At 30.6% G+C, this 27,062-nt stretch overlaps 2 protein-coding genes across 2 annotated transcripts; one reads left to right on the forward strand and one right to left on the reverse strand.

The window, feature by feature from the left end:
* The first annotated feature begins 760 nt into the window (after positions 1 to 760).
* Positions 761 to 23,644, forward strand: LOC128386001 (muscle M-line assembly protein unc-89-like). Its single transcript, XM_053344953.1, has 6 exons — positions 761 to 1,115; positions 2,402 to 2,570; positions 2,751 to 3,086; positions 3,986 to 4,282; positions 20,504 to 20,821; positions 21,607 to 23,644. Exons 1-6 carry the CDS (start codon positions 867 to 869, stop codon positions 21,783 to 21,785), a joined length of 1,548 nt encoding a protein of 515 aa, XP_053200928.1. The 5' UTR covers positions 761 to 866; the 3' UTR covers positions 21,786 to 23,644.
* Positions 23,645 to 25,112: 1,468 nt separating this feature from the next.
* On the reverse strand, positions 25,113 to 27,062 carry LOC128385950 (keratin-associated protein 19-2-like). The gene is made up of 5 exons (XM_053344888.1): positions 26,906 to 27,062; positions 26,581 to 26,755; positions 26,347 to 26,482; positions 25,919 to 26,043; positions 25,113 to 25,848 (listed from the first exon to the last, which is right to left on the reverse strand). The coding sequence occupies exons 1-5, from the start codon at positions 26,915 to 26,917 to the stop codon at positions 25,640 to 25,642; spliced, it is 657 nt and encodes a 218-aa protein (XP_053200863.1). The 5' UTR covers positions 26,918 to 27,062; the 3' UTR covers positions 25,113 to 25,639.

A 27,062-nucleotide genomic window follows, 5' to 3' on the forward strand; every position in this document is an offset into this window, starting at 1 on the left:
CATAATTTTTTGTATTCGAACCAGGCTAAAAAGCACTTCGAAAATGACCTAAATTCGAGATTTTTTTCCTTCGTGTTTTAAAAGGGCCAAAAATGGCCTTTTTTTCATTTTTTATTAGGTTTAATCAAACTGGTCTAAATTCAAGACTTTTTCTTCAATTTTTATCAAATTCAATAATCAGCTAATTGTAATTACCGAAAAAATTTAAATCTAAATTGTGTCTTTTTTTCAAAAAAGTCAAAACTTTTCCATAGGCTCAATGGTGAAAAAAGATTTTTTTTCATTTTTTCGTGCAAAACTTTCCGATCTACCTAATACCATAGTTTGCATATAACATTTGGCGTGGGTCTCAGTATAAATTTATATTAATTTGTACTATTATTGTTCTTGCCTTGATTATTTGTATCCATTTTGATGCTGTACTTGATGATCATCAATAATTTCATCAATTTATGTTTTAACTATAATAATTTTCTTCTAAATGAATCAATTCACCTTAAATTTTAGACACGTTTCTAAATTAAAATGGTTTGCAGTTGTAACGAGCATCAATAGATGGAAGCAGATTCGCTCAAATTGGTCAACCGAGAGGAGGGAAAATATAAACAGTTTGAAAAAGAAAACACGTTAAGGGGGCTGAATTTTTTTCGATGCGCATCAGACCAAAAGTACTTTCAGTTGATTGAAACTGCGCATAAAAGAACAACTTTTCTTTCCCCTTCATGTGAGCTGTTCTCTTCTCGGGAGAAGAAGAAAGAAAACAAGAAGAGGCAAAAAAGAAACATTTTTGTCTCTTTCTTTTGAATGAACAACAAATGTCTCGATAGTTAATTTTTTCTCTTCTTCTTTCTGAAGTTTCATTACTCATGTTGCCTCAGTTTTCAATCAATCGATTGAAAAATCAATCAAGTGTCATCAGAAAATGTTTACTAATTGTCATCAAGTTTACTCCGATCTTCTTATTAATCCAATTCTCTTTTTTAAATTGCTATGTTAAAAGTGATCCAACTGACATTAGGATGACTAATCCCGGTGAACGGCTTCACATCCCTTGTACTATGATTAATCCTGGTGGTTCAATCCAGTGGATTAAAAATGGTCAACCCATTTTATTGGTAAGTAAAACGGTTTTCAAAAAAGAAAAGGTTAAACCTTCATCGCCCATCTAAATTGTTTAAATCGCCATTTTGTATCATTTAATCAAGTGAGAGGAGAAAATGATTAAGTGATTGTGATCATCTTTTGTTTTGTTTTCCTTGTGTGTGGCTTTTGTGTCAATCTTTTTGTTTACTTCATGAATCATGGAGAGATGCTAATCCTCAAGGAGATTGTTGGTAATCATCTTTATCTTCAATGATGAGAATGATGATCATCAGAAAATGTGGATTAAGTTTTGAAATTGAGTTTTTGTTACATTTACTTTCCATCTCAACTGTTTATCTAATCTAAAAATCATTAATCATTTTCATCAACTGTTGGTTTCATTGTTGTTGATTGTTAGTTTAATCAAAACAATTCCAAGTGTAAGTGTAAGTGGGGTGACTGTTGATTAACTTATTTCGGGTATTAGACTTTTATTGTTATTTTCTTTCGATTTCGAGTGTCTATCGATTAGTTTTCAATTGAAGAATTACCAATGATAATAATTACGATGAAAAGCTGTTGGCTCAATGTTTATGGTTAAATGAACAATGAAAAAGATAATGATGATGATATAAGGTTTTGAAGATGGAGAATAAGGATGAGGATGCTTTAGATAACAAAAAGCTATCAAAATTGATGCAGCTCTTTACAATTTCATTGCAAATGAAATGCAATTAATCAGGAAAAAAAAGAAAACGCTATCCAATGGCAATCGTCAGGTTATATCCTCTTCTCATCCAAATCATCCAGTTTTTTCTTCATCTTCATCTCTCTCTCTCTCTCATCTTTTATTTTATCTCATGTATCTCATCATCATCTTCATCCTTACTTTGCTCCTTCTCGACTGTCCAATTTTATTGCATTCAATTATAGTTAAAGAGGTCTCTTGAGTCTCTTCTCATCCTCATCATCTTTTTTTTGCTCCTCATCTTTAGCTTTTTCTACCAGGATAACCCGCTTTCCTCATCCTCATCCTCTCTCTCTCTCTCATTCTTTGTAATATCCTTATCCTCATCTTCCTCTTTTCATCGTCTATTGAGAATTATTTTCTCGTCCAAGTTATTGGCTTCCCTTTTTATCTGATTATTTACATTCAACCTGCTAACCTTTTGTTTATCATCTTTCCTCTTCCTATTTGCTTTCTCATCTTCATCTTCTTCTTTTACCATGATGATTGTGATATTTTTGATACTGATAATGATGATGATGACCATGGATGACCATGAATGATGTGTTGCGTTACCCTGAACAATAATAGGATTTTAGTTCATCCCAACGGAGACATTGGAATATAACTAAAGATGGTCAAGCAGCATTGACAATTAATAGGGTAACCAAAGCTGATGAAGGAATCTGGGAATGCTGGGAACTGGATAACAATGGTAATGTTAAACAGAAATCCCATGTTATGAAGATAACGGTTGCAAGTAAGTTGATTCTGATACATTTGTAACATTATTATTACTCTTGACCAATCAATTGTTTCCTTACTAACTGTATCTAATTTCATTAATCAGCCCCTATTGATTGGTTGGTGGGCTATTGATTGGTTGAATCTAATTTGTATTCACAATGTCATCACTATTTTGATATTCTCTTTTCTTTAGATGTGCCTGAAGGTCCATTTTTACAAGTTGATGGACAACGAATTGAGGAAAATGGTCGAGTAACCGTTCGAGATAAAAGGCTATTGACCATCACTTGTATTGTTAAAGGAGCTTCACCAGCAACTCGTTCAATTAGCTGGTCCATCAATGGAATCAATGTTACTGATTTTAGTCAATTGTTAATGGAATATTCAGCTGATGATAATAGTTATGAATCTTTTAGTGTTCTAACAATCAATGTTACCAAGGAAGATCATAAGAAAACATTAGTCTGTCAAGCTGAACATTCTGCTTGGTCCAAGCCAATGTCCGTTAGAACAAATCTTAATATTCAATGTAAGTATTGGAAAAGAGAGGAATGTTGATAATTTGAAGGAAAATGAATACAAGTGATGCGGATGCTTTTTCCATGATGATGATGATGATGATAATAATAATATAATGACAAAGAATTCAATAATAGCTCAATTGATTGATAGGCTGTAGAAAAATTTTTATTTTGATAAAATAGAAAGACAAATGGTTTAGACAGATAATTAGACAGTAAAGAAAGAAGTAGAAATTTAGAAAAAGATGAATAAGCAAACAATGTAAACATTGAATGATAACAATGGAGGAGGATGGAGATGGAGATGATGATGATGATAAAGAGAAGATAAATTCAACTGGAAGAGGGTAAAAGAAAGAAAGAGAAAGAAAGAGAAAGAAAGTGAAATGAGTAACAAGTATTTTCCTCCTACTCTTTCATTCACATTGAACCTCTTCCACCCTGTATGTGTGTGTGTGTGTGTCTACTTCCCTCTTTTTTGGTCACAGGGAGTTAATAGTTAACTATGAATGAGTGTGAGTTACTAGTGATACATTTACAGTTGGTTTAACCTTATTTCAATGAGGGTAACATGGTTTGGGAGGTGATCAACTGATTGTTGATCATTATAATCACTTAAGTGATGAACGCCAATGGCAATCTATTATTATCATCCTCATCCTTTTCTGTGTCATCTCATTAAGTGTAATGATACTGACACAACAACTTTGATAAAACTTGAAAGAAAGAGAGATGAATTTCAACTGATGCAGACATAGATGATTATCCATGAAAATTATCATGATTATGTTAATAATTTTGACTCATTAAAATGGTGAAGATGATGATGATGATGTGAGATAATCTATTAATATATGTACTAATCACCATTAATTGGTTTCATCTTTTTTTCCTCTTCCTCTTTCAGATGAACCTGCCTTTTCCTTAATCCGTGATCCAGTTTTTGGTTATCCCATAGTTGAAGGAATGTCAATTTTATTAAGATGTGTAATTGATGCTAATCCACCAAGTCAACCTCAATGGATTCGTGATCATTCATTAACACCAGGATCTTCAAAATTAACAAAGGAAAATCTATTCACATCACTTGACGGTTCTCTTAACATTGCATCAGTATCATTCGCAGATACTGGATGGTATAGATGTACAACTGACCATTCATTTGGACACTTTGATTCATTCAGTTATTATCTTAATGTTAGAAGTAAGTTACCACTTTCTTTTTTATTTATCTTCCTGTTTGGTTATTTTTATTTTTATTCTACCTTTTTTCTCTGATGATTTTGATATTATTATCATCACTAAGTTTCCCTGGTAACAAATTTCATTCTGGCTCATTTCATGATGTGATCATGATTCTCCTACTATTTAAGCTTCATTTGAACTGACAATTGCACGAGAAAAGCTAATTAACCAAATTTAACAGAATCAAATAAGAGACACGATTGAAACCTAGTAGTTAAACAGGAAAAAGAAAAACATTCAAGTCAAAATGAAACAACATGAAGATATTAAGAATCAGAGGAGATGATGCAAAGGAAGAGGAAGAAAAGGATAAATAGGAAGAGAGAGGAAGGAAAAGCTTGAATAAGAAAAAAAAGATTAAGATGAAATGAATTAAGGGGATTGGAAATAAAATCAAAAGATTAACCAAGAGAAAAGAAAAGAGCAAAATAGTCAACATGAAATTGAAAGGGGATAAACATGATACCTATGAAAATAAAACACTCTGATGTTGATGATGAAAATACTCAGTGAGTGTGATAAAATTTTGTTGAAATTTCTCTGAGCCTGAATAATTTAGTTATTAACTGTAATGCAACTTTTTTTTTCTTCCACCTCTTGTATATATTAATATTTACCATGGAAATTGAAATATTAATAACTTTGCATCACTTGAATTGATGGCTGATGATAATAAAAACAATTTGTAACATTGGAATAGGTTATCAACAATTATCAGTTACTTTAACTTGAAACTATTCATTTTCACCATGTAAACAACTTACAGTCAACCTCTAACCCTCATGAGAGATACTTTAAGAAGTGATATATTTATAAGTCTCCTTTAGGTGAAGATAATTCTATCATCATGTTCATCTTAAATTATCTTAAATTATGAAATATAAATCATTAGCCAATATCAATAACCATAAATAATAATCATAAACATGATCATTATGATGAGTATATCATGATAATCACTTTTCTAGAATCACAATCAAGATGAATGTTTACTTTGTTTCCACTATATTTTTGTTTACTTATTTGCTTTTCTACTCTCTCTCTCTCTCTCTCCATTGTCAAAGAAGAAGCGAAAAAAAATCCTCTTTCAATTACAGAACTTTTTTTTCTTCAAATTCATTCAATGATTTCATACTTTTTGCATGATTACTTTTGAAAAGTATTACAATAAAACATGATAGGCAAATATGTTTGTTCATCTTGAGACTTAAATAATTCATGAATATTGTTCAACTTTTCATCATGTATTCATTTTTGATTTCATTTTCTTTTTCTAAGCCTTGAAATATCATCAGTAAAAGTCAAAGATTCATCTTGACTTTAATATCATGAATCTGAATAATTTTATTAAATAATTTTCATGGTTTTCAGTTACTATTTTTTCACTTTTTCCTTAACCATAATTCATTACATGACGATTCCAATCAAAATGCTTCTCTTACCAACGTTTATATGGATATTATTATATTGCTACTTTATATTATTTGTTAGTTTTTTTTCTGGCCACATGAAATATCATCATGGTGATATTATCATGTTGCATTTTGAGTTGGCAGGATAGGGAAGAAGAAGCAAAGAAAAAAAGTTTAGCGTCAGATTTTCAGATTTAATATACATTATCATGGAAATCACTTTATCTTTGACTTGTGAAATATCAGTTGACAGTTAGATTTATAAAAAAAAGAAGAAGAAGTAACGGAATTATCATTTGTAATCTGTGATTCTGATTCAGTTATCATATTGAATAGTGTATTAACCATGGGAATGAATAAATAAATAACAAAAAACTAATACAACCTTTTATGGTCAAGCAAATGGAGATAATATAAAATTTATCAATTCTACTTGAAAAACAAAGATACATTTATCAAAGTTGACATATTTATTTATCTAACTATTAGTCTTTCCAATAGCAGCCTCCCCATGTAAATATCATTGATTTCTGCCTATCTGATTGTTATTATTACCATTATCATCATTATTGTTACCATTGTTGTTATTAACATTTCTTATTGATATATATCATGATGATCAGCTCAATATCCATGTTATTATTAGTTACACAAGAAAATAAACAGACTCTCTCTCTCTCATTCTCAATAACTTGTCTTGTTGATGAAGAGATGAAGATGAGAAGAACTGGAAATGAGATTTTTATCCATTGACTTTGATGTAACTTTCAATGATGCAGAACTTTTTTTCTCCCTTTAGATTCTGAATTATATTTGCAATTTACTGTTTACAAAGAGCTTCAAATGATTCAAATAGTATAACTTTACATTTCAAATTCAATTTCATTCATGTCTCTCTCCATCTTATATCCTTGATGCCGCTTATGATAGTAAATTAATAACCTTAGTTAATGAATAATTTGTATCTAAATGTTTACTTGTAAGTGAATTGATTCACTTTTCATCAAGTTAATCATTACATTATTATCACTTGAGTTGATCATGAATGTTGAATGAATCTGGACATGAATAACTATTATTACATGTCCATTATTGTTGCGATTTCCGTGATTTAAGTTGCTACTTGTCTTTTACCCTGATTATTATTATGTAATATCAAGTTAATGATGAGATTATCAATTGATATTAATTATTTTGGACACAATGAGTAAAGTAAAACTTGAGATTATGGTTATGTTTACTTGAGAGTTATAGTTGCACTGAATTATCTCATGAGAGATTGAAATCAGAAAACAACAGTAAAGAGACAAAACCATAATCATTATCATCATCAAAATCAAGTGGTTAAGTGTAATAAGTTGTCTATTTCATTGTCATTCTGTCTTCATCTTTTTTTATCCATTATCTTCATCACTTTGAATTGAGTTCATCTCATGAATTCCCAGTTTTCCACACTGATGTTACCACCTCCCACTTACCAAGCATAACCATTTTCACTGTCACCATGCTATCAGCATGCTATCAGAATCTTGATTCCTTGAATGGGAACAAAAAAGAAACATGAAAATCAATAAACCGTTACTACTCAAAGTAATTGATAAAATTGGCTTAAGAAGAGGTGAAAGTGAAAAACAATAATAGAAGAAAAAAATTTTATTCCATTTTAGAATAAAAAATGATATTCTTTTTGCCATAATGTTAATATAATGATAATAATAATATAAAATGATGAGTTTTCTATGATAGAGAGAAGTACGATTTTCTTTCTGCTTTCTGATCAAGAAAATTTAGCTCTTTTTTTACATCTAGTGACCATTGTCCATCTACTTTCTATCTAATCACTTTTTGAATTTAATATTAACGCAACTGAACTTGAGCTTGCGTGAAGTCTAAATGGCCCACCAACAATTTCATCAATTTTTATCTTCTTTCTAACATTAATTTTATGTTTATATCTATTGAATTGGTTGTTGTTGTTCTGATGATGATGAAGAAAAAAAATGATGAGCTATAATAATTTCTTAGGATGAACAAGATGAAAAGAAGAAAAATATTCTTTTCCAAATCAAAACATTATAATTAACCTGAGAAAAAGCAATGTTGAGGTTATCCGTTCAGTTTTTTTTTCCTCTTTTTTTCATTATTTTAGGTTTTATCTGAATTCTTGTATCCATATTATCATGTTGAGGTTAAAGGAAGAGGAAAAACTGGAAAAAAAATGCTGAGAAAATCATTTGAAATGAAAGATGATTAAGGTTGTAAGTTGATAGCTGAATGCAATGAATAATATGATTATGAGAATGATGGTTTCGTCTTAAGTTTTAGCAGAAAAAAAGGATGATAATGATAGTGGAAGATGATGGAGATGATGAGGATGAGGATGAAACAAGTTCTTTAGACAAATAGAGTTTGAATTAAATGAAAAGGTTGGTCTGTAAGGTGCTCTTTCCATGAATTACTAATCATTGGAATTGTTACCATCAATGAGAAATACCGAATGAACTTTTGTTTTTTTCTCTTTTTTTTCTTTTGTAAATCGTCTTCATCTTCTCATCTTCACCATTATCATCATAATCTTTTTCCTCTGTTTTTTTTTATCTGATTCTTTGTGAAAAGAAAAGGTTTGAAATCCAATTTCTATCATTGAAAGTAACTTGTTACATTAAATTCCCATTGAAATTGGGTTACATGGTAATTTAAATTTCACCTTCTTCATGGTTAGTGACTTGAAATTAATAATAAAACAGAATTAATTTCATTTTGTCTTCTCTCTCTCTGCTCATCTTCTTCTTCCTCCTCTTGTCGCTACAGTATCAACAAATCTTGTTATCATCATCTTGTCATCATCTTCTTACCTCAACCATGAAAGACTACATGATGACTGTTTGAATGTGAATTTGAACAAAAAAAGAGCCAACTCTTAACTAGGAATCAACACAATCTTACATTTATAAGGGTTTTCTTATCTTAGTTTTTTCTGTTGGACTCAGCAATTAAATAATATCAAGACTGAATTATGAAGACAAGAAAGATGATTATGTTGATGATGAGGATGGAAAAATGATGAAGACACAAGATAAGTTGACGCAGAGAGAGAAAGAGGAAATATGATGAATAGATGAGAAAAAAATTTAAGACAATATGATGATTGAAGATGATGATCAGGTAGAGAATCACATAGAGAAGATGAAAAAATGATGAATAGCTTTTGATTGTGATCAATTGTATCGATAATGTAAAATTAAATTTAAAAGATTGCAATCAATTCAATGTTGATGAAGTTTATCATCTTGAGTAATTTTTATTATCTATTATCATGATTAAGTTAATTTTTGTTTTGTTTCTGTTGAGATTTTGCTTTTCTGTTGCTAAAAAAAGATTAACCAACTTGTTATCTTGTTACCAATCAAAATGCGTTTTTAATTAACATGATGAGAAACTAATTGCCAGGGTTGGACAAAGTTATTATCATTATCATTATCAAGAATATAATTATTATTAACATTATCTTCATCATCCTCATCCTCATCATCATGGTTGCTATTAGCATTCAGCATTAACTATTATTATTATCATTATGTATTTTGATTGCAATCAAAAGTAATAAGTAACTAGTCGTTGTTAGTTAATTTAACTTTACCTTAATTGGATCCAATCTTAATCATTATATTCACTATTTAAACAATTATCTCCTCTAATCATGATAATCAAGCTTTTTAAAAGTGATCAAGATAACAAACGATTACTGTTTCAATGAACTTGTTACATTTTGACATTAGACAAATAATCATGAATCCACATGAACATGAATTTCAACTTTATTATTATTGAAATTTCAATTTCTAAATTTTTTTTTCTTTTCTTTTTTTCTCAGTTCAGTTGATTCTGTGAATGTTATTTGAAATATTTATCATGATAAGTGGTAAAAATATATATACATGTCAAAATGTCAACAGACATACAAACAAAACATTGACTTGGTGTTATTAATGATGATCATTCATTGATGATATTGATTATTGTTGATAGTTTTATATCTTGTTGATGCTACTCAATAATAATAATGATAATACATGATGAGGTTTCCATCATTGTTGATACCTTCATGTTTGATTTAATGTGAGCTCAGCAGTAGCAAAGCAATAACATATTATTTGTTATCATTATTATCATCATCATTAGTAGGATGATTATAATACTTGAGGGTATTTGAAAAAAAAGTAATAGCAAAAATATAAATCAGCTAAACAAGACATTAAATTGTAGATGCTCAAAGTCGCGGTCATCATCATCATTTTCATCATTTTTCCTTTATCATCATCGTCATCATTTGATCGTTGTCATCCTCATCTTGATCTTCATTATCATTTTATTGCTCTCTCTCTCTCTCCCTCTCTCAAACAAGACCTCCATCTCGGTGTACACATTATCCTCATCAGTTACCTCCCAATAGATTTTTGCTTAATTGATTGAAATATGTGCAAATACCCTCAGGCTATTTGAACGATGTTTTTTTGCATTATATTGTGTAGATATACAAGTAACTTTACCATATAAAAACTTATTGATACACTCACACAAGAAAGCACATTGATTAACGTTCACTGTTACATTCAATTATCTTTTCCTTTGACTGTATCTTTTTCATCATCTCGTAATTTTTACTCTCCCTCTTTCTAGGAATCGTCATTTATTATTAGAACTCAATCTAATATTTCATTGAGACTTTTGGATAAACATTTTCAATTGGTATTTAGATTTATCTTTATCAATTGTATCCATCATTTAATTATCGTGATGATGATTATGCTTGATGATGAGCATCATCCTACAGTCTTGTTCACTGTCTCCCTTTTGTATCCTCTTTGTTTCAACATCAATCACTCCCTCATCTTCTCTCATTATCTTCATCATCTTTTCCGTTCATCTTGTGCCTTTCATTCATTCAGTTACTTATCCTTATCTTCATCATCATCTCTCTCTCTCTCAATTATTGCAAATGCTATTTGAATGTAATTATTACAAAGAAAACAGGTTATATTTGGGCCTTTTAAGGTCATCTCATGGTGGAAGCATTTTCCCTCCTTCATTAATGTAAATTATCGAGTAGCCTCAACTTCATATTGAAACCCAATGATTATCAACAATTTACTTGCTTCTGATCAATCAGCCAAAGTATCAACAATAATAACAAACTAATAAACAAGAAACATGTTCACCAACTGAAAACCTTTTTGTGTGGTTTTCACGAGTTAATTGGATAATTTTTGCTCTCTCTCTCTCATTTTCATCCTTTTCCTTCATCCTTTTGCTAATCATCATAATGTTAATCATGAACATTTACAAAGAAACAATTACAATGATCATTTACTCGATTGACAAGCTCACTAACTGATAATCTTTGCTTCAATTATCATGATGAATATTGACTCTGATCATTTCCTTTAACATGTAACTTGACTTATTAACAGGTTAGACAGATAAATTATCAACATGGATAACAATTTAATCTGTTGTGATGATGATGCTCACTTTGTTATCGTCATCATTATCAAGGATGAAGCTGACGATAGATACAGAAATGATGTGGACAAACAAGTAACCATAACTTGAAGACTTTGACTGTTTCACAAAGAAAAAAAAAATCTTGTTTGTTGATATTTCATGTTGACTGTTCATCTTCATGTTTTTTCATCTTCCTCTTTCCATTCTGTTTCTATTCCATGTTTTCTTGTTCCATATCATCTTCATCATTACTATTATTGTTTTCATCTTCATCCCCTTGTCTTCCAGTCATCCTAATGCATGAAACAAGCTGAGAAGATGATGTAACAAAATTGTCTTCTTGTCACAGTTAAAACTAATTCGGTGACAAACAAACAAAAAAAGTCTATGGAAGATTAGAAATATAAAATTGGTTCAACAGATTTCATTGTCATAGAAATTCAGAGATCTGTCAATTTTGTTGATGGTAATTCTTAACTTTGTGAACTCGATTATCAGGATACGGATGATGATGAAAATTTTCTATTCTCTCTCTCTCTCTTTCTTTTTACATCTTTATCCTCATCATCATTATAATCATTTTTCTCTCCCTCTATCTCTTTATAAGGTTCATCGAGCAACAAATCATGTTCCTTTCCATGTTCAATAAAGGTATCGTCTTAAAGGTAATCCATGGTGATTGGAAGATAGCAAAAGATGATGATGACGAGAAGGATGATGAGAAAGATGTGAATTAGAATGACTTTATTGATGATCTATGCTCACACTTAATGGTTTATTTGGATCATTCTAATATCTATCCTTTTATCATCCCTAATCTTTTCTTATTATTACCTCTGCTTATCAGTATCGTGTTCATCATCATCATCATCCTTATCATTATAACCATCATCATTTTTATCTCCATCATTTTACCTTTGCTCTCTCTCATTCTCTTTGATATCGATAATCAAAGAGAAGAGCAAAAAAAATGATTAAGACAATCAACAATCATGATGATAAGAATTTTCTGTTGAACATTTTCTGGTTTCCATCATTCCCATTATATTGATCAGAATGATGATGATGATGATCAATTTCACCAATCAGATCACAATGGAAATGAAATACTTTCCTAAACCTTTGATTCTTTCATCTTTTCCTTTTTTTCCTTAATATAAATGTCATGATATGTAATTTCAATTCTGGTGGTCCTTTCATCTCTACATTATGATTAGTTGATTCTTATCACCATGATGATGATTGTATGGATCAGATTTAACATGTTGATTGAAAATTGCAAATAACCGCATGTGAAGGTTTAACAGCATCTTGTTTACAGTTTATTTGTTTGAGTTTTAAATTCATTTCATGAAACATCGTGACTTTTTTCAGCTCTCTTACTGCTCTGTATCTGTCATCAGCATCATTTTTCATCCTCCTCATCATCATCACCTTCATTATCATCATCGCCATCATTATCATCCTTCAGGAGTTTGACAAGAAGAAAGAGAAGAAAGAAAGAGGAAAAAAATCGTATATTCTTTTTCTATCTTATCGTGATTAATTGAGTATTCATAAATCAAGAGACATTGAGTTTCTCGGAATCGAAAAGAGCATTGAAATTACTCAGTCTTTTATATACTTTCTCTCTTTATTTTTTCATTCTCTTTCCTTTTCTCTCTCTCTTTTGTCATTTTTTAACATCAAGTCCAGAAGAAGAGAAAGAAAATGATGATGATGATAAGGATGATAAGGATGCTGAGCAGGATAGATACTCTTTTATTCCTACATTATAGTTATCATTACTTTTCACCCAAGGGAATTGATACCAACATCCAATCTTCATCATCATAACTGTCTTCAAAACCCACTTTCTATTTCATTGTCTCTCTCTCTCTCTCTCTCTCTCTCTCTCTCTCTCTACCATCGTTTCTATTTTCTTCTCCATGACAACTAATTCAACTTACTCCTATCATCCAAATAATGAAAAAGAATAGAAAAGATCTTTTAACTTATCCATTCCTTATCTTATATTTCCATTCTCCCTCCATATGAATTACTTTATATTCAAATCACTGACTTCCTTTTCCACCCTTGTCTTCCCTCAGCTCATCAGAATCATCATCATCATTTTCTTCTTCATCTTCTCTTTTTTTAAATACATCTCCTTTTCCATGTTTCCTATGAGTTTTCATCACTTTCTGCCTCCATAATCAGATTTCATCAAGATAATCATTACCTCAATATGAGACTATCACCATAATGATGATATTTATGATAATATATCTGAAGAATTAGCTATCATCATCAACATTATAATAATAATAATGATGATGATAATAGAATTGAATATGAAGTTTCCATGTTCCAACATAACTCATTCCGATTGATGAAATATATTCATTTCCATGAAGCCAATTACAGTTTCCCTTCAATACATTGACTTCCTTACCAATGTGAATCTATTATTAGATCAAAAAGCTGAATCAATGTGATTTAATACATGTTATATTATAAGAAGAAGAAGAAAAAATCAACTTAATCAACTCTAATTGTGATAAATTGTTTCAACTATTACAACAAATATAAACTCAAATATTCATTGAATTGCAATAGAGAGACAATAACATGATGGTGAATTCAATTCATTTTTTTCTGTTCATTCTCATCTTAACCATGTTGATGGTATTTACTGTTACCTAATTGACTTAATCAGTGACTTGTTATTAGTCGTTGGCAAAGTAAATTAACTTAATCAGATGATAGTGAAAAACTAATACAGTAAAAAAAAGTACAAACCACAATTAGATTATTACTATTATTTGTAATAGATTTTTGCTTTTGTTTAGTTGATTTCTTTGATTGCTTTTGTTGATTGTTGCTGTTTGTTCAATCAACAATAATCATAGTTTTTATTAGTAACAATTATGTGTGAGTATAAATGTTGTTTATTGTATGTTGATGTTACATGTTGTATTTCATGATTGATTTTTCTCAATGAAATTGATTCAAGTTAATTAGAGGAATTGTAACTATTTAGTTGATTGATTCTTAACAATTATCTTGATCGAGAATCAGATAATCACGGTTTAAGAGAAGATGATGATCATCATGAAGATAATCATGTTCTCTGTTCATATTTTTAGTTCTCTCTTTTCTTTTCATTATCTTGCAATGTTAATAATTCTATTTTCATCTTTCATCTTCTTTGCCATCTCTTCATTTTCACTCTTTTATCATCCATTTCATCATCTCAGCTCTTAATCTCATTTCTTAATCTACTTGTAATCCGCTTTTGACCCAACATGTTAGACTATTTTGTATTCAGGTCTCAATTTTTTTCTTCCAATCTTAATAATTATAATGATGATTATTGTGAGTCAAGCAAACACTTGATCTTGTTTTCACATTTAAATTAATCGTAATTATCATCATCTTGACGATGATAATGTTGATTGTGATAGTAATCATGATGGAAACGATAATAGGAAAAACCATATTAATAGGTTTTAATTATGATTAGTTGGTGGTCAGTGTTGATGATGATTATCCATGATAATTGTGATTAACATTAAGTTAAATATTATTGATTATAATTAATGATATTACTCCATGATTATGTATTCCCATTATCATTAATCAGTTACTAAAAAGCCAGGAAGGTTAATCAGTTAGCCAATGGTCACGATCATTTTTCTTGATTCATGGTAACACCAACCGTGTTGACCAATACTAATAATGATAATTTGAATATTAATGTTGATTCCAAGTAATGATCAATCCTTTTCATCCTCTTTCTGTGTTTCCATTTTACTCAATCAACTTATAAACTCCATTCAAATGATGATAATTATTATCACACTGATTATCATAATCATCCTCATTATCATCAACACCGTGTAACTGCTTAACCTTAATACCTTTTGTTTGTATATCTCACGGTGGGCATTTGGTTGTGTTGTTGTTTTTATTATTTTCTGTTGATAATAATAAGTGAGACCATGTGAAAACTATGTTTCAATGTATTGATGTAAAGATGGGTGGAGTTGAGCTGATGATTATTATGATGAGGATGGAGAAGAAGAAGAAAAAAAAATATCGATGCTGAGAATGCATTTTGTGTGTGTTGGTCTGCACCATTGGGGGTTATTTTACTTCTCAGTTACCCAGTGAATCCAATTTTCCATGTTGATTTTTATCCAATAAAGACCAAGATTGAAAAGAGAATCACCTTTACAATAATGACTACAAAATGGATGAAAGATGAAGGAGAGATGAAGGAGAGAGAAAGAGAAGAGAAAAAATCAAATCTCAATTCACATCTACCTTTATCTTCCTCATCTTTTCTTCCTCTCCTTCTCTCCTTCTCTTACTCACTCACTCTCCTTACTCGAAACCCATAGATGATCATCTTATTTTATCATTATTTCATTGTTCAGATGACAGATAAATAGGCAAAGTTGCATCCGAATTGTTTTCCATTACAATTGCTTGTATATCCCCGAAGAAGATGAACAACAAGATATAACCTGGATTAAGTTTTAAGTTGTTGGTATATTTTGTTTTCATCTTCTTTATATATTTTGATCTGTTGTTATTAGATTTGTACCCAAATATCAAGTTTAATTATCGAGGTTAGTAACCTTAATCCATCCTGGGCAACTATTTTGGGTGGAGAGATTTAAAAGCTGATGATAATAACAACAAGAATGTGACAAAAAAAGCATCTAAACCACTTACACCGAAGATGAGGATTTTTTCATTGCTCTTTCACCATTTAAAATGAATATCACTTTTTTTTACTATTACCTTTTTTTTATTACACTAACTCCTCCTAATCCTCTAATGACAATTAAAGAGACTCTAAGTTTAATTAATGAGTTGCAACGTATAGTTAATCCCTTTTATAATGCATGTGTATTTATGTACATGCTCCAGTTGATCTGGTTGAACCACACACTGAATACTTAGAATCAGAATGATATTATTACTTGTTTTCCCTTTTTGCTATGTTACTATTTCATGATAACCACAAAGTTCACCATAGATGAAGGTAACTGCATTTAAAAACCTTTAACCTAATCTTTCAAATGGTTCAACTCACAAGTCATGAAGATAACTGATAATATCAAATTTTCCTTATCTCCATCCTCATCCCAAGGACTCAGAATATTATTATCATTTCTTTGCCTTTCATTATAAGTCTCTGCTCGTTTTGCCTTCATTATATACCCTCATCTTGATCCCTTATCCTTAATCCTCATCTCTTTTTTCATCTCTCTCTCTCTCTCTAATCATTTTTATCTCCATCAGTATCATTACAGTTATCATCATTGAGCATCTCTCTTTTTTGTCTTTCTCATTAGTCTCATAATCACCATCTTCCTTTTGTCTTTTACCATTCTAATCATCATCTCTCATCCTCCATTCTTTCATCATCCTCTTATGTCCAATATGAAACCCGACATCAAGTCATTTCTTATGAATGAATTGCATAAATTTCCCACTATTTTTTTTGCTCTCACTTTTTTGTTCGAATTTTTTTTTATTCTCTCATCTTCTCCCCAGGATGAAACTTGATTCCAAAATAATATAACTGATGACTATGAGCATTTCATCTTAAGATCTCATCAATTTTCGAAAAATTTGATTCACACCCAATAGTGAAAAGCTTTTATATAGCCTCTCCTTTCACCCTCTTCAGAATCTCTTCACATCTTCATCATCATCATCATCATCTTCTTCTTCCTCCTTCACCTTCCTCTTTCATCCTATTGCCTTTGCGATATTATGATTTTCTAACTGCGAACACATTAGATCAATATCAAGTTATGTCTCCTTATTGTATATGTTTTATATTATTTTATTTTATGTTTCCATTTAGTTCAATTTATCTTTAGAACTTTTCTTTTTCAACTTTTACTCTTTCTTTGTAACAAAGAATGACTCAAAATCTGAAGAATCCATAAAACCTTAACCTCATCTAACCATGTTCATGATAAAATCAAACCCTGAAGGCAAAATTTTCTCTTGAAAAGAATATTTTCTTCCTGTGTATCCTTTTTTATTCTCTATTTAAACATCTTCAGCATCTTAAGCATCATTCACATGGAATAAGAGGTAAAAATAATGAACGAGGCTGAATAAAAATCTCCAATTTTAGATGAAAGATAATGTGAATTACCATTGGAAATGAAAGTTAACATGGTAAAGAATCAGTAATAAGCTATTCATACAATTGAACTTTTAATATCTCTCCTGAGGAAATTTCATCATGATTATCATCTCTCTCTCTTTTTCATCTTTCCTTTTGGTAGATTAGACAGAGAAAGTCCAGAGAGAAAGTCATCCTTCATCTTTAGCATCTCTGTGATCTTCTTTTTTTCGTATTAAAGATTCGTCTTCATCTCCAATTCACCAAACTCTTGCACTTGATTTTCTCATCATCTTCATCCATCTTCTTTTCATCGTATCTTCCTTTTCTTTCTTTCTTTTTTTCTTTTATTGTTCTTTCTTTCACTTTCGTCAATTATCATCATCATTATTTCATGAGGCAAAAACTCAGCAGAGGATGAAATTGAATTTAAACATCGATATTATTTTCATCTTCATCTTCATCATCACCTGAATACAAAGTGCACAGATTAATATGGTTTCCATTAGGCTATTATTTAAGTGTCAGTTCTTTTGGTTTTGATAACAATTCGGAAACTGAAATGAAACTTTTTCAACACAATCTTCACCTATCATGTTATCTGAGGCAAAAACCATGAAGAAAACCTCAGAATGGAATGAATTTTCCTCTTCTCTTTTTGTTGCCATTCTCATTCTTTTGTTTCTTTTTCAATTGAATTTTAATGTCAACCAATTTTCCGGAAAACAGAACCAATAATTTAGGACAATTTTCAAACAAAAGATTCAAATGATCATGATAATAGTATTGATGGTGATTATGGTGATAGAAATTCAGAAGCCAGGAAGATAGAATAGCTAATATTTACCATAAGAATTTTCTTGATCATCATCATCATGCTTTCTTTTTATCTAATCACATCTTTTCACATTATCAGCATCTTCTCATCTCCTTTTTTCATCCTAATCATCATCATCATTTCGTCTTTTTCTTCTCTCTCTCTCTCTCTCTCTCTCTCTCTCTCTCTCTCTCTCTAATCTATTCTCATGTGAATAAAATGGATACATCCTTTTAGACATAAACAAAAGCTTCAACATAACAATATCTTGTTTCCTATTCCTAATATTAAACCTTCTCATCTTGAGGTCTCAATCATCATCATCTCCTCCTCATCCTTTTATCTAGGGTAACCATAGAGGTTGATAATATTAATTAGCATCACTATATCACTTTAGTTTGCTCTCTCTCTCTCTCTCTCTCACTCACTTGCTTGTTATCATCACACATCATCTTCACCATTACCATCAACCTCAGCATCCCAACACCTCATCATCTCATATTGTCTTGTCATCCTGATGCCAAGTAACCTTGAAATTAATGTGAACAAGAAAAACCAGAAAAAAAAGATGAGGATGGAGAGATGATGTTCAAAAGTGGCTGTGCATAACTTAACGTCAAAATTATCCTCTTTTTTTCATTACACTGTAATTGCTACTCTTTAATCAACGAATGGTATTCAAGTTAAACTCTAATTGAAACTAAACCTTACGAAACATTCCTAATTATCAACTAATTAGTGGATTAACTATGAATCTCATTCCCTCTCTTTTTTTATCCTTCGTTAATTTTTAACCTCATCCTTTATTTATCCTTTTTGTTAGGAGGTAACATTTTGTTTCCCTTCAATACTACACAATGTATTTACTTTAATCGTCATCATCATCAATCTTATCCATCAACTCTGTTAACAATTCAATTGATTAACTAACTTAACAAACTTTTCAAATACATTTTCATTATTGTTATCATCATCATCATCATCATCATCATTAATGCAATCCCAGTTTCTTTGTGTTCCAGGATCTAATCAATTGTTGTAAATTCACATTAATTTAATCCTAAATCACAAATTTGATTTCCACTGGATTGCAATTTGAAAAAGTTTATTTTCTCCTCTAAGTCAATTGTTACCCAATTTACTATATATACATAAAATAATCAAATACAATTACCTTTTTACTTTGAGTCAATTGAACAAAATTGAAACAATTTGCAATTAGATTGTTGTTTGATTTCAATTGAATCTCCATGTTTCAACCAGTTAATTTGCATTGAAAATTTTTGATAAACATGCAATTTCAAGATAAGTGTTGACACAGGTAACAAGGAATCATGATTGTTATCACGATTCCTGCATCAACATCAAATTGGAAAACTAATGTATAAGAAGAAAAAATTAGTTAACTTCATCAACTTTACTCATCATCATCACCGTCATCATCATTATTATTATCATGAAATATATGAGAGAGAGAGAGAGAGAGTGAAAAAAACTAGACTGTCATGAGGTAAACATGTTGAAACAATTGAAATTCAGGAGAGAAAAAAATTGAAATGAAAAAAAGTTTAATTGTGTAATATTAATGAAACTGTTCTGAGGCAAGAAAGTTGATGATAATTTTTCATCTTCTCTTTCCTCCTCTTCTCGAATTAATATCATCTTCTCCTCTATCATCTTTAAGCATCCTCATCATCCGCCTCCTCTTTTCGGTCATTTTTCCTTTGAAAAGGTAAACGAAAGGTCTAGTAATACAAATTAATAGTAAATTAAAGGTTACAATTAGCCCATTAATGTAGATATTAGAGTTAATGAAAAGGTAAACAATTAATTTTTAACAACAAAAGGTTAGCATAATAATAGTGAACAACAATCAAGTAACAACACCTAAGGGTGCAGGTAACCAAAAATCTTAGAACCCAAGGAACCAGTTTATCTGGAAAAATCTCATTTAAGCCAAGGTATAAATAGTATATCAGAGGTCAGCTTATATTATCATCCATAGTCATGATGATGATGATGATTATGATCCTCATCATCCCTCAGACCGCCCAACATCACTTTATCCCTACGGACATTCACCTAATCCTCTTCATCTTGATCATCTATTATTATCATTATATTTTCATCATTTTTGCCTCATTTCTGTTCATATAATCTTGCAACACCTTTTATTAGTGAAATCCCGCTTCCATTTTCACTCATGAAATTAGCGATCGCTTAAAGTCAAATTTGATTAATTAATTGATTCGATTATATATAGAGAGAGTTAATTAATTTAATTCATTTTCTTTCTAATCATCATCACAGGTCGATCCTTTCTTAAAGAATGGTCTTCGGTAATGTGTGCATCCAAAGGATCTCCCCCTGATGGTCCAGTTTATCCAGAGAGCGGTAATAATGATCTGAGTAACGATCCAGCAAATAGCAGTAATAATAATAATCATAATAGAGGATCACCGGGTAATCCCCGTCAACCATATCCTTCACCTCGTTGGTCTCAACGTTACCCTCAGCGTCCATTGCCCACACCTGATTGGACCTTTAGGAAGCCCTCAGGGTCATTCGATAACAATGATCTGAGTCTAATGTCATCAGCACCTTCACAAAACACTCAAAGTGGCTCAGGTAAATATTTTCTTATTGTATTTGTTTACCTTTTCTTTTCAATTGAACATCTTAAACCTCTTGAAACTCAATTTAAACGCCTACTCAGTTGTGGATAAACTGATTTCTCAGTTTATTTATTTCCACCCTGTTCATTGATTTCTCCATCTTTATCCTTTTGTCATCTATCCTTTTCTGGTTTGACTTGCTCTTTATTTACTCTATTTGTCAATCAACTCAATGTGATGGTCATTTTTCATCTTCCTTTTCATTCACTTTCTCACTGGACACACACACACACAAACATAGTATACACTTGAATGATCAATTTGACAGTTATGTCCAATTTGTTTAATTGTTATTACAATCAATTGAAATCAATTTCCTTTCTCAATCATTAGGAGCGACTGGTTGATCTTTCAGATAATTTCAAGTTAATCATGATTAGTTGAACATTCAAATAATGTTTCATTTATCGTAGTGTAAGGGTGGACCATGATTCTCATAAATCACTTGACCAATCCATTTATTAGATCTCATTTTCAATTGGTCACTTTTATATTATCATTTGAACCTCAAGACAAAGTAAACATAGATTAACCCCTTTTATCATTTATTGTTTGTCAACATTGATTAACGGGCAACAGTCAACGGGAACCGGAAATGTCACTAAAAAGCTTTTAACAAAATTGACCTTTAACCTTCTTTTCCTCCCTTTTCATCATTATCTTCTTGTCATTTATGTTTGTTTAAATGATAATTTCTTATTTTGTTTTCTATTTATTTTATTTTCCCATTTCCATTAGCTTTCAGTTCAAAGGATCAACAAAATGGGCGAAGTCGCTTTAAATCTGGAAAATCACTTAATCATGGATTAGCTCAATATCCTAATCAATTGGTAATCTTCATGTTGATTGGTTGCAATATTGCATTAATTGTATTTACTCAATTACAAGGAGGAGGAATAGTAATTGGAATCGTTTGAAAGAAGTCAAAAGTAATCAAGGATAATCAACATCAATTAATTAATCTTAATGATGCCGGTGAAATGAATTAAGGATAAGCTGTTTTGTCCTAAACAATCAACCAACAATCATGAAATGATCAAAACCTACGCACGTACTTTACCCAAGCAAACCAAGGGCTTGACATTTCATCACTCTGTCAACAAGAAACCAGATCAAAGGAACATCTCTATTGACTCATGAGATTGCATGAGAATTATAATTCAGAATCATAAAGAAGGAAAAAGAAATAATCAGAAATGGTCCTGAAAAAAAGCAATTGAACTTTTTTTCCTAATGAAATGGATGAATTATCAGCCTTGAAAAGCTGTTAAGCCAATGGGAAATCGTCCACAATCAAAGTGAATCAAGAAGATGAAGCAAATCCAAATCTCTTAGCCCACCAAGTGTAAAAGCTTATCCACCCAAGCGATTTATCATTTTCGTTTTACCATCAAACCCCTAAAAGTGATTCAGCAACAATCTTTCATCAATTGATTGTTTTAATTAACTGTAACAATTAACGGACTAACAATAATTGTCTCTCTTTCTCTTCCCGCTTCAAACGATTTCAAGCCAATCGATAAAATCGCCTTACAATTATTCAATCATCGATTAAGTATCTACATCTGATGGCTAAAACCTAGTAATCTTTTAATTGTGACTGTGATAATGATTTGAGTCTTCAGATGATCTGAAGCTCAGGTTAACATAACAAACAGCAATTACAGCGAAGGTAACTCTCTCTCTCTCTCTATCATCATTTTTCATCTTCCTCTGTCAAATCAGACAAAGCAAGTAACATCTTATTCCTATTGTCAATCTAATCACGATGATAATAATAGTCATGTTGATATCAGAACTTTTTTTGTTCTGTTTACTATTCTGATAAATAGCAAGAAACAGGGAAAAAAAGTTCTGTTTTCCTTTCAGTTCTTAGACAATATTATCATCACCATGATGATAATAATAATAACAAAAAATTATCTTTTTCGAGAATAAAGAAAATGATCTATCATGTCTTTCTCTCTCTCTCTCTCTCTCAGTATCTTTCACTGAACTTATCATGCAAAAAAGTGCAAATTACATGAGGTTATTTCATCTGAATGAATATGTAACACAATCAATTTGAACATATCGATTGAATCAATTTCAAGTAATAACAATATTGTAACAACCTTTTTTTTTCTTGTATCATTATTTTCATCAATACCATTATCAACATCGGTCTTGAATCATCAGCTTATCTCTCTCAGGCTATTGGGTTCATCTAATACATTGTATCAGCATCCTCATCATCATCATCATCATGCTGATTAGATTCATGAACTTTTCCATCCAATCATCTGAATGAGATTAATTTGAATTTCAAATCTAATCTTACTTATCAATATAAATTGTTACCTTTTTGCTAAATTGTACTTTTTTTCATTCTGTTTGTTTACCGTTAACTTGATGCTTCAAATCATCTAACTGTCTATCAGCTGATTAAATTTACATCAATTAATTTCCATCTTGATAAATGGTCTTCTAGTCTGGTAATTTAATTATTGATTCAATGAGAAACAATCAAATTGTATTATCAGATATTTCCACAATTGATTTTAATCAGTTAATCAACTCTCACTCTTTTTTTTGTGTACACACTATTTAATTGGGTTCGGTATTGAATCTTTAATTGTTGTGGTTAATTTTCATTCAACTGCAACTATTTGTAAATTTATTTAAACTTTTAAATCTGTAAATAACTTTGACTATGATAAATGTATAAAATAGTGAAATGTAATATATATAAATACACATATACTTAATTAATAAATGAAATTTAATACAATGTAAATAGTTAATTAACATCTTTCACATGATTGAATTTTAATTTAATTAGCAAAGTAATTAAAATGATAGTGAAGGGAAATTGTTATCACATTTCTCTCGATAAAACTTGAAGTTGATATTTATCCCTAGACGGATAATTAATTTATCAAAAGAGTTGATCTAATCAACAGTAATTAATTCTAATCAATAATTTAATCGATGCCAGAAAACTTTTAATTGTTGAGAAAAATTTTTCTCCACAAAAATTGATTTATTAATAGAAAAGTGAGTGACATCTGGTGGAAGTTTTAGGAAAAAAGAAAAATTTTCCAATTTAATCGGTAGATGGCGAAGTTGCAATGATAACTAATTGTTTCAAATTTAGTTTTAATTGTTGTGATTAATGTTTTGAATGAGTTGATTGTGATTGTAAGTATAGTCGTAGGACGATTGAATTCATTTATGACGATTATTGTTCATTAATGGTAGACTAATGTTTCTCATGAGCTATTATTGATTACCAACCAATTAGTTTAGTATCAAATATTTGCCTCTAAGGATAATATGAATTTTGAAACAATTAATTGATTCTTGCATGTTCATTAATCAAAATGATTACACAAATTAGAAAATTACTACAATCAAATGTAAATTATATTGGGGAATAAATTGTTTACCCTTAATTGTGATTGATTGTTAAGGTTAGACAGTTCTAGTTAATTAGTCAATGATTGACACAGAAAAGTTAATCAATCGAAAATATTACAATTGTGAGTCTATGATGATTGAGAAACTGTTGATTGTTGCTGAATTAGTCAAGATTTCAGATGATTAATGAGTATAGATGGCAGGAAATAATAACAAATGATCAAAGTTAATTTAGCTAAAGAAAACAGTTAATTAACCAACAATTAGTTTTTGCATTAGAAAAGTTTTAAGAGAGCAAAATATGGTAAATATATTTGATTAATTGATTGATTCGGTAATGTGTGCATCCAAAGGATCTCCCCCTGATGGTCCAGTTTATCCAGAGAGCGGTAATAATGATCTGAGTAACGATCCAGAAAATAGCAGTAATAATAATAATCATAATAGAGGATCACCGGGTAATCCCCGTCAACCATATCCTTCACCTCGTTGGTCTCAACGTTACCCTCAGCGTCCATTGCCCACACCTGATTGGACCTTTAGGAAGCCCTCAGGGTCATTCGATAACAATGATCTGAGTCTAATGTCATCAGCACCTTCACAAAACACTCAAAGTGGTTCAGGTAAATATTTTCTTATTGTATTTGTTTACCTTTTCTTTTCAATTGAATATCTTGAAACTCAATTAAAATTTGTAAATTGATCTAAAATTCAATCACGAAATATTTTCGGCTAAAATAATTGTCTTTTTATCCAAATTAAGTTCTAATCACGTTCACGCACAATCGATTGACTGATTTGTTTATCAATTGGTAGTGAGAATATTCATAATTCAGAAGTTAATTAATTGAAAATAATCTTTATTTAAATATTACAATTGTGAGTCTGTGATGATTGAGAAACGGTTGATTGTTGTTGAATTAGTCAAGATTTCAGATGATTAATGAGTATTGGTGACAGGAAATAATAAAAAATGATCAAAGTTAATTTAGCTAAAGAAAACAGTTAATTAACCAACAATTAGTTTTAAATACAAACATTTTTAGGAAAGTAAAATATGGTAAATACATTGTATTTTTAAGCTTAAATTGTTACCAATTAGTTAATTATTCCTAGTGAAAAAAAACTTTGATCAATGATCATTACATTGATTTTATCTTTTGATTCTGGTGATATTGTTGACCAATTGATATTAAAGTTGATTGTTTGATGAGAATAATATGAGAACAGATTGAGGTTTATATAAATGATCTTAATTACAAAAGTTAATTGTGAATTAACTTGAAATGAGTTTATAAGTGTTGATGTTTTCCATTAACCAATTTTCATGTGAATTTGATGATAATTATAATGATAAGAGTTGATAATTAATCTAATAGTAAGTAACACCAACGGGAGCACTAGCATAGGGTTCGTGGTCACCGTAGCCACCGGATGAGTGTCCATAAGATGGAGCAGCGTATTGATGGCCTGACGATCCATAAGCGCCCAAAATGTGACCATATCGTCCGTGCCCTGAGTTACCATATTTGTCGTGGTTTCCATACTTGTTGTGTCCATAGTTGGCATGTGAGTCAAGACCTGAGATTTGGAAGAGAACAACAAAATGGTTAACTGACCATTCGATTCACATTGACCATTACAATCTTACCATGGTGTCCATGATTATTGTGATGACCCCAGTTCGAACCATGGTCACCATAACCTCCATTATGAGCCTTTTTGGCGTATTCTTTATCGTAAGCCCATTGCTTTTCGTAACCATAACCTCGGTTTCTAAGTTGATTAAAAGTTGATAATCATTCATTTGATCATTTGGTGATGGACATTGGCAATGAAATATTAGAAATTGTTAACCGTGAAACTGTTATTAATTAACTAATTGCTTAATTGAAGTAAAATTTCCAGGTCAAAAGTTCCAATCCAATGTCTCGGAAAGCTGATTTCATGGAACTGACCTGAACTTGACTGAACACTTTTGATTTTGATTTTCTTCTGATCTTTTTGTAAATTGAAATTAACCAATTTCTTGTTCATAATTTCATAGGAATAAATTTAAGTGACTGATGGTCAACTTACCTTGAATAAAGTCCATAACCTTGGTTATGTCCATGGCTACCATGTTGACCTCCGTAACCTGCATTTGAACCCCAACCTCCATACTTTTTCAATCCATTGGATCCCCAACCATTATCACCATAAGCATCATGACTTCCTATTATATCACAATCAAGTTAATTCGATGCTCTTTTAGTAAACGATAATACAATTTGTATGATAACTAACAACTGACAATTAAACAAATTTACTAACCATAAGCACCATGACCATTGTCGCCCCATGAGGAAGCGTGTTTACCATAATCATCGTGACTACTTGATGAAGGGTATCCATAGTGAGATGATGAATAAGCAGCTTCAGCAACAACAAGATCCTTTGTTTCAGAGGCAAAGCTCAGGGAAAATGAGGATAAAACAGTTAACACAATCTGATAATTTAAGAGAGAAACAGATAATCAATAAACTAATCCGATTGTGAACAAATTCGTGAGGAATGATTAACGAAGAGACATGGAAAAGGTAAGAAATCCAATTGATGACCACTAGTATAATGGACACACAGGAGAAAGGAAACTTACCAAGTATTTCATTTTATAATTTCGTTGAAAACTTTTCTTTTCGAAAAATATTGAGCACTAAAATGAAGCGATAAATTTTATACAATTTCGAGAAACACTGGACACGAACACTTTGCGACTTCAAGTCAACCAATGAATGAACATGGATGAGCTTCAC

The sequence above is a fragment of the Panonychus citri genome, unplaced genomic scaffold (assembly GCF_014898815.1).
Source record: "Panonychus citri isolate SS breed McGregor unplaced genomic scaffold, ASM1489881v1 Contig00063, whole genome shotgun sequence".
In the NCBI taxonomy this organism is placed as follows: Eukaryota; Metazoa; Arthropoda; class Arachnida; order Trombidiformes; family Tetranychidae; genus Panonychus; species Panonychus citri.